This window comes from Zootoca vivipara, chromosome 5 (genome assembly GCF_963506605.1).
Source record: "Zootoca vivipara chromosome 5, rZooViv1.1, whole genome shotgun sequence".
Classification (NCBI taxonomy): domain Eukaryota; kingdom Metazoa; phylum Chordata; class Lepidosauria; order Squamata; family Lacertidae; genus Zootoca; species Zootoca vivipara.
The window spans coordinates 55,222,885-55,231,199 of NC_083280.1; the positions used below are offsets into that span (position 1 = coordinate 55,222,885).

Below are 8,315 nucleotides of genomic sequence, written 5' to 3' on the forward strand. Positions count from 1 at the left end.
GTTATTTGGGGACTTCAGAAAGCATTTGTTCACATGTTCTTAAATCATGAAATTATGCCTTCAAGAATTTTAATTGCATTATATTAAATAAACAAGTACAATGCCAAGCTAGTTTGTGCTGGTAAACTTAAAGTGATGCCATGCTAGACTTTAGGGACCTGACTTGGCTGTTTCAGCTTGCTATCACTGCTGTAAGCTCAGTCTTACTATTTTGCTGCCTTGGAAAACCACCTGCTTTCTGCTCTTAAGCTTTGCTTTGTCCCCCCCCCCCCCTTGATTTATTTTTCCGTTTTTTCAGAGGTATAAGCATGCAATTAATGACCCACTCAATCTGACAAACATTCCTCCTTTACAGGAACATTCCAACTGTTCTTCAGAATCCACCTGTCCTGCAAAAACAGCAGCAGCCACCTCACATTCCACAACCACTCACAACCCCTCTTTGGCCCAAACCCTTAACACCAAGCCCCTTGTCTTGGAGAAGCGAAGACTTCACGAATCTTTTACCAAGACCAAGCCAGGGAGCTTCAAGATCCAGGCTGTCCCTTCAAGAGACCCAGCTTCCAAAGTGACTCTACAGGGCCTAATGGAACCTCAAAATAAAAATGGCACTCAGGAACAGGATCCTGGCCCAGTGGATCTGGATGATGCAAGCCTTCCAGTCAGTGATGTGTAATAATGGGAAGAGTTTGGAGAGTGATGCATTTGCTTTAGGTCCTTGAATTTCCTTGCTCAGACTTTTAGCCAAAGATGACTATGGGATGAAAGAACAAAGAATGGAATATTGCTTATATGTGTGTGCTTACATTCAAATTTGTGTATGTTTAAATTGTCATATGCTGCCTTGTACTGATTATCAGAGCGGACCTTTTGCTTCTACCGCAGTCTGATGATAAATCTTTTTAAAGTGAGGGGCCAAAACAAATGATTAAATATTACTGTTGTCAATAAGCAAGATACCAGCTGCTTTTCATCACCCATATGGCAAAACTGAGTAGTATCTTTGTGCTTTAATAAAAGAAATGTCAACATGTGACTTACTTATACTCTAATCCAGGCTATTGACAAGCAAGTTGACTTACTTTCTTAAAACACTGGCACAGCCTTTCAGATATTTTAATATATGTATGCAGAGTTGTTTCTTATAGGATCAACACTGCGGAACCTTACAGAAATAAGCAGAGCTTGATATAATGTACTTTTCCTATACACAGAGTCTTCATGTAAAAAACAACGCTATAATGCTGCAGTGTCTGAAATGAAGTGTATTTTCCCTACCATGATGATACAGATTTGGCAGCTGCTGCATGATCTGAATTCTTATGGCACAAATACCACCAGCACTGTATTTTAGACATTGCATACACGTGTGTTAACTTACATGAAATGAGTGTCTCTATGTGTGAGAAAAGCATTCCTAAAGGCGAGGGGCACAGAGCACTTACACTGATAAAAGTGTGCTGACTTTATTGGAACTTCTTTGTAACTGCTCTGTGAATCACTGCCCTTCTATAAAATTCAGTCCCCTTAGAATTCCTGGTATTTGGTGCTGTGAAACTAATTAAAGAGTAATACAGCTATTTTGAATATTAAGCCTATTTTTATGCACTCCTAAAGGTAAATTGTAATTTTTGCACATTTGGATATTAATGGACCACCAATAAATAAGGGTGTCGTGGGGTTTTTTTAAGTAGGGAGAAGGGAAACTGGACTACTAAATAAATCTTTTACAAGTTTAACTAAAAGTATTTTATATTAAGCTTCGCAGAAATTAAAAGTTTAAAACTATTGTCTTAAGATTTTCCCCCTCCTATATGCTCCTTTCCCCCCAGTGTGGTATTAAATGGTTCTCATTTTATATTTGGGTTAGTAAAGTCTAAACAAACCTGTTTCATGCTGTTAACTGGTACTGAGTCGTTCAATCATGCAATTGTGGCCTGTAACTTTTGGTGCACTAAATTTATTAAAAGTGCCTGTGGGTTCTTTCATGATGTGTTAAATGTTTGGGGGTTAATTGGATGTTGATTTTTGCTTTTGTGGTTTTGAACCTTATTTTGTGTAGTGTAGTTCACAACATGTATATAAAAAAAGATACGCTCACGTTGCCAGCATACTGGTATCTATTAGCTGTGCATTGTGGTTTTTTAAACTGGATGTTTGTTCAGGGTTTCAGTGATGAAAATAATGGGTTTAAGACACTGATGTTGGATATTTTGATCAGAATGAGCATGCACTATTTTGTAGTTAGGTTGTGAAATTATTTGCTTTAATCAACAAGAGCCCCAAAGTTTCACATGCTGCTGCTTAATGCAATTCAGTTTCCAGTTTGTAGTACTCTAGTTTTTTAAAAACCTTGTGTGTGAGAGAGAGAGATGCTTGACAAAGCATAGAAAAAAAGGGAAAGGGTATTTCAGACATTTAAGTGAAAATGTCCACTGCTTCAGTGAACGTACAGTTGAGTTATGCCCCAGCGGTACAGATAAGCAACCTGTTTGAAATTAAGGGTTCTGGAGTGAGGTTGTGTGGGATTATACTTCAGCCAATAGGCATGTTTCCTGCTCCCCTTGCTTGCCATTTAGTAAGATGTGGCAGAAGTGGATTTCCCCTGTGTCCCACCACAATTCATTGTGGACTCTGGTTGTTTCCACATACTCAAACAGGGTTTAATTTGCTGCTGACTTTCAGTTGCCCCAACCCACAAACCTCATTGGAAGAAGATCGCTGCTCATGGCCCAGTAGAGTTTATTTAGCTTTGCAGGCAATGGCACCAGATGACGTTTTTCAGATACTAACTAGACCAGGGGTCCCCAACCTGTGGCCCATGGGCGGGAAGCAGCCCACAGAGGCTGTTTAACCAGCCCATGAGCCCCCTGAACTGAGCTGCCCGCTCAACAAGTCCCCGTGTGCTGCGCTAAACCGGCGCAGTGTGGCATGGGGACTCTCTTCCACAACTCTGGAAATCACTTCTGCGCATGCTCAGACACCAGAAATTGCGTCTGCATATGTCCACGGCACCGGAAATCGCTGGAAAGTATACCCCCCCCCCAAAAGCCCCAGTCAGTGATCTCAAAACATGGCAGTAACAAAATTCCCTAAAGCCAGCACACTGTGGGTCATGTAGTCTTTTCCATTTTAATTCATTTCTTGTTTCAGAGAAATTTTCTTTCAGTTCCAAGGTGACTTGCATTTTTTGGCTTTCTTTGTGCCATACATAAAGAAAATGCAAGTGGAGAGTAACACTTGCAGCCCTACTATATAAGTATTCACATGGAAGCCCTACTTTCAGCTTGCCCAAGGCTCTTAATGTCGTGGTCTGTACTAGTTTGCACCTTGAGACTTTAAACTTCTGCAACTTGCTCATTCCATCCTGTCATTTGGTCTTTGTCATATAATCTTTCTGCCTGCAGCTAAGTGGCCTCCTGCTTTAAATTAATTTGCCTTAGAGATGCCTTCCCCCACAAAACTTGATTTAAGCCTATATGTCTATGCAGTTATTTGTGTGATCCCCACCCCATCCCACTGGAATTTACATGGAGGGTCACATTCTGCACTTGAACTTTCCTTTTTTGTCCATTTTGGGTTTGCATACAGTATCTCACAGCAAGAGGTACAAGCAGTTACACCATTGGTGCGGACAATCTTGCATTTTTCTGATTCCATTGTGTCTTCTCAATTTTTTGTTCCTTATATTTTTGTGTGAATTTATACCATTGCACACATCCACCTAGAAGTGTAACTATTTTTGCCTGTCAGAATCTAGTTACTTTGTGATCATGGTAAATCCACTAGTTTAGGCTTCCTTTCAAGGTTACACGCCCACTTTTTCAGCACACTGATTTTATTTATTGAAAGGTACATAGGTGAATTTGCAACGTTAATAAAAACTCCCAAACTTTCAGTTTTGAGGGGAAACCGCCTGTGTACGAAAGCTTGTAAACATTATTTGGATTTGTTGAGACTAAAGTTGAAAAGAGAAAGGATTTGTTAGTACTAACAAATGCCTACAGCTATAGTAGTAGCAATGCCAAACTGCAGTGGTCTTGTTTCTAATGAGTATAGCAGCACCTTTACATTTATTAACCATAAGCTAAACACAAGCAGTGTTTGTAAATTACATTATTTGCCTTTTCAGTTACATGTGAACTGGTAAGTTGACCGTTAAGATTAGTTTAGTAGCATACATTTTAACTTGTAACAAACTTAGCCAATAGATATTTGAAATCTTATTTTTCACAAATATGTACATTGTGGGAGAAACTGAATTGGAATGTTTGTATTGGCATACTTTGTTGTAGTTTTAGATTCTGGTACAGTTCTGGTACAGTTTTCACACTGCATGTTCATTTTATTCTGTTTTGACATTGCCAATTTTAGATACTGAATTTGAAAGGAAGCAGCACTCTTATTGGGATACTTTTAAAATTTAACTGCTTAAGATAGTTCAGTGCAGGAAAATATTGTGGTTGCTAAATTGTTAGGGTCTCTTATTTATCAGTACCTTTTTTATAATGTGGATGAAAATTGTTAAATTATTTTAGAACCTGTGGTGTTTTCTGTAAATGTCACACTTATTAATAAATTGACTTCAGTAATGAAATACAACAATCCTATCAGACTACTATATTTAGTGCACTTCAAAAGAAAAAGGTTAATGGTGAGTGAAACTGTTTGCATACTATCTGTTGTTCTTCCCTGTTTAATTCACAGAAAACTAAGTGACAAGTTTTTTTAAAAAATAAAGAAAAGCCGACCTGTGAAAACTTCATTCTGTGTAGTATAATAATCCTTTGGTTCCACCATTTTTAAAAATAGTGGTCTAGCATCTCATACAGATATGGTGTGAAGAGTTATTGCAAAAGGCCTTTTTTTAATTGTGAGTTGCTTGTAGAATTTAGGGTGGTATCCTACTAAACACTTCCACTAGCACAATGGAATTGTCCCCAGTATGCCCCCAAATCTGTTCTGGGCATGGAGGGGGTCACAGGGAAAGGAAACCTCTATTGTGCAGCTAAAACTCCTTGCGCTGGCAGAACTGTTTAGTTTAGGTATCATCTCAGGTCCAAATGACCTCTCACATGCATACCTTTAGTTATACAGTGGTACCTTGGGTTACAGACGCTTCAGGTTACAGACTCTGCTAACCCAGAAATAGTACCTCGGGTTAAGAACTTTGCTTCAGGATGAGAACAGAAATCGTGCGGTGGCGGCAGCGGAAGGCCCCATTAGCTAAAGTGGTACCTCAGGTTAAGAACAGTTTCAGGTTAAGAACAGTCCTCCGGAACAAATTAAGTTCTTAACCCGAGGTACCACTGTATTGGTTTGCTTCAGCAGTTAAGCCAGGCATAGGCAAACTCGGCCCTCCAGATGTTTTGGGACTACAACTCCCATGATCCCTAGATAACAGGACCAGTGGTCAGGGATTATGGGAGTTGTAGTTCCAAAACATCTGGAGGGCTTTAAGCAGAGGCTTGACAGCCATATGTCAAGAATGCTTTGATGGTGTTTCCTGCTTGGCAGGGGGTTGGACTGGATGGCCCTTGTGGTCTCTTCCAACTCTATGATTCTATGGAGGGCCAAGTTTGCCTATGCCTGAGTTAAGCTTTACAGCCCTGTAACAGTTTAGGTTGACCTATTTATCCTATATAGGGGTAAAGGAAGAAATACCCCCCGCACCCCCCAGCTGAGCCCGGGCTGTAAAGGTAAAAAGGGGGGGGACTTTGGCTTGGGGTTTGGGAAGGGGGGGGATTAGGGATAAATTAAGGATTAAAGGGAGGGGGGAGGAACAATCAATTAGACAAGGAATAAAAGCCCCCCACGCGCCGCTGCCACTGAAAAAGGCTGAATGTTCTAGCGCCCGTTTATTAAACGGGCTGAATGGCACTAGTTTTAGTATAATAGCAATGTTACAAACAGCTGCTTATGCATCATCTTTCCCTCTGATAGTGAACCTAAGTACTTGGCTGCTTTGGAAGCGAATGGGGGCTACTCCAAAAATGACAGTGACTGCTCCCATACATGGAGGACACCCTAGCCATGTACAGGTACTTACACTGGTGAATGAAGAGTGTTGTTTTAAAACAACAAAACTGGATAATGGGAATCTCTTGTGTTTACAGAACTGAATGGCCATTGAGCCTAGGAAGGTAGGCAGAAGGCTCCTAAAGCAGGAGATGAATATTCTTTTCTGTAGTGGAATGCTTTCCATCAGGGTTGATTGCTGAAAGTTGCACAATGGCAGGTAACAGTGCCAAAACCACCAGTTATATTCTCTTGCTGTGTGTTGACAGCAAAGAAGAACAAATGCCTTTCTTTGTTTCTTAGGGGAAAATGATTGTTTTTCCTTCCTCAGAAATTTGCGACTCACCTGAAAACTAGTGGTTACGCAATATATAGTGTGGCCTCACTGCCAATGCCATGTATTAAACATAACCTTTTACAGTAAGCCTGCAAGTTACATTTAAGTTGTGTGTGTTCAGCTTTACATACTTGCCCCCCTATTTTTACAAATTAGAAAGGGAGCAGATGGTGGGGCAGGAAGGGGGTTGGAATTCTTTGCCAACCCAACCGGCCTTTGCACTTAATGTGTTTTGACTACATGCCATTTTGGCTTTACGTGTGAGCCCTGTAACATAACCCTTTTGAGGGCTTACTGTACTGCATAAATGCTTTTCAAAATACATATGGGTTATTTAATTTCTATACTGCATCATATATTTAAAATGTCTCTTAAGCAGTGTACAAAAAATAAAGCAACAATAGACAAAATACTAAAAAATACAGTTACATATAAAAATGTCACATTAATACAAAGTTACTAATATATATAAATCACTAATGACATGTTGACTTATAACTGAACCCCAACACGTATGGTGCTGAAGTGAAGCAACAAAAAAAGGTGGTGATTTACTGTACTGTATGGGGTTTTACATTTCAGAACTACTAACAAATTGCTTTATTTAGCCATTTAACAATAACAATTAAATAAGGTATTGGAAAGACAGTTGAAAATAAGGTATTGGAAAGACATACAGTTTTAATTTCTAATTTGTACAACGATACTGTAGGACTCTAAACAACATTAGAGTCTTACAGTATTTTACAGAGACTCTTAAAACTCTAAAGCTCAGTTTCGCAGAATCTGCCTTGACTGAATGCCAGACATAAGATTTGAAACCAGGCAGACCATTTTGTTAATGCTCATCGGTCTGTCTTTACTTGATCATTTTTCTTGCGCCTTTTCTGACCCCTTTTCACCTCTACAATATACTTTTTATTGTGAAGCAAATGTGACTGCACCATAGATTTATATAACGACATTGCATCAGCAGTTTTATTACCCATCCATTTTTTTAATGATTGGCTTTTTCAGTCATCAAGCTATCCATTAGGACCCCAAAGTCAGTTCCCACCTGCTCTGCTCCCAATGTGAAATTAAAGATTTTTGGAACCAACATGCATAAGATTCCATTTGCCGTCTTATCCCTTCAGTTTGAAGAGCTCTATTTGGAAATCTTCGCAATCTTTGTTTTATCCACAATTTAGTACCATCAGCAAACCAGGCCACCTCATGGCTCACCCTTAATTTCAGATCATTTATAGGATTGCCATGAAATTCCTGACACCTGTAAAATTGTTGAGCTCTTTTAAAGGAAACCACCAACATAGTGATTTTAAGCTTATGGAGCTGTCTCCGCTGCTTTTTCCATAGCATTGCCATACATCCAGGTTTCCCCTGACATTTACGCAAATTTGGCAAAATTCCCCATTGATGGATTTCTACACCTCAAAACCAATACATGTCACGGATTTTCCTGGCGTATGGCAAGCCTATCCCTTAGGAGCAACTTGAAACCCACAGTTCTCAATCCCATCCTTGGGAGACTCTGGCTTTCCCCATCTCTCCATTCACAGAACTTTCCATTTATTCCTACTCCCCGCTTCCTGCTGATTAACCCATTTCTGATTCGCCCTAGGACCTTTCTTATTCCCTGACTGCTGAGCTGAGCTCACTCACTCCTTCCCACACACCTTATGCGCGCACACACTTTGAATGGACATGCTCATTAACTTTGGGGAGGGGGGGCGGCCTCCTCAAATATGTTATTGTGTTGGCTCCTATGGGACTTTTTATTCTAAAGCGAAGTCGAAGAGAATGTCCCTGTTTCCTCTCGGGAGTCTTGGCTGAGGTTGACAGAAAGCGCGGGCAGCGCGTAGCTCCGCCCCGCCGGCATTAAGCGCTCGCAGCTCAACGAGCTTAGAATAACTTTCCCGGCCCAGGCTCGCCGCCGCCTCCGGCTTGGTGGAAATGGGCT

At 40.4% G+C, this 8,315-nt stretch overlaps 1 protein-coding gene across 9 annotated transcripts in view; it reads left to right on the forward strand.

Annotated features, from left to right (window-relative positions):
* Positions 1 to 4,765, forward strand: part of PLEKHA1 (pleckstrin homology domain containing A1) — a 41,163-nt gene extending 36,398 nt beyond the window's left edge. For 7 of the 9 annotated variants that reach the window (XM_035138720.2, XM_035138721.2, XM_035138722.2 and 4 more), the window contains one exon: positions 356 to 4,765. In XM_035138720.2, coding sequence (XP_034994611.1) covers positions 356 to 676 — 321 coding nt within the window. In that variant the 3' untranslated portion in view covers positions 677 to 4,765. The remainder of the gene's footprint in view (positions 1 to 355) is intronic. The other 2 variants (XR_009557606.1, XM_060274804.1) reach the window with 2 other exon arrangements.
* Positions 4,766 to 8,315: the final 3,550 nt, after the last annotated feature.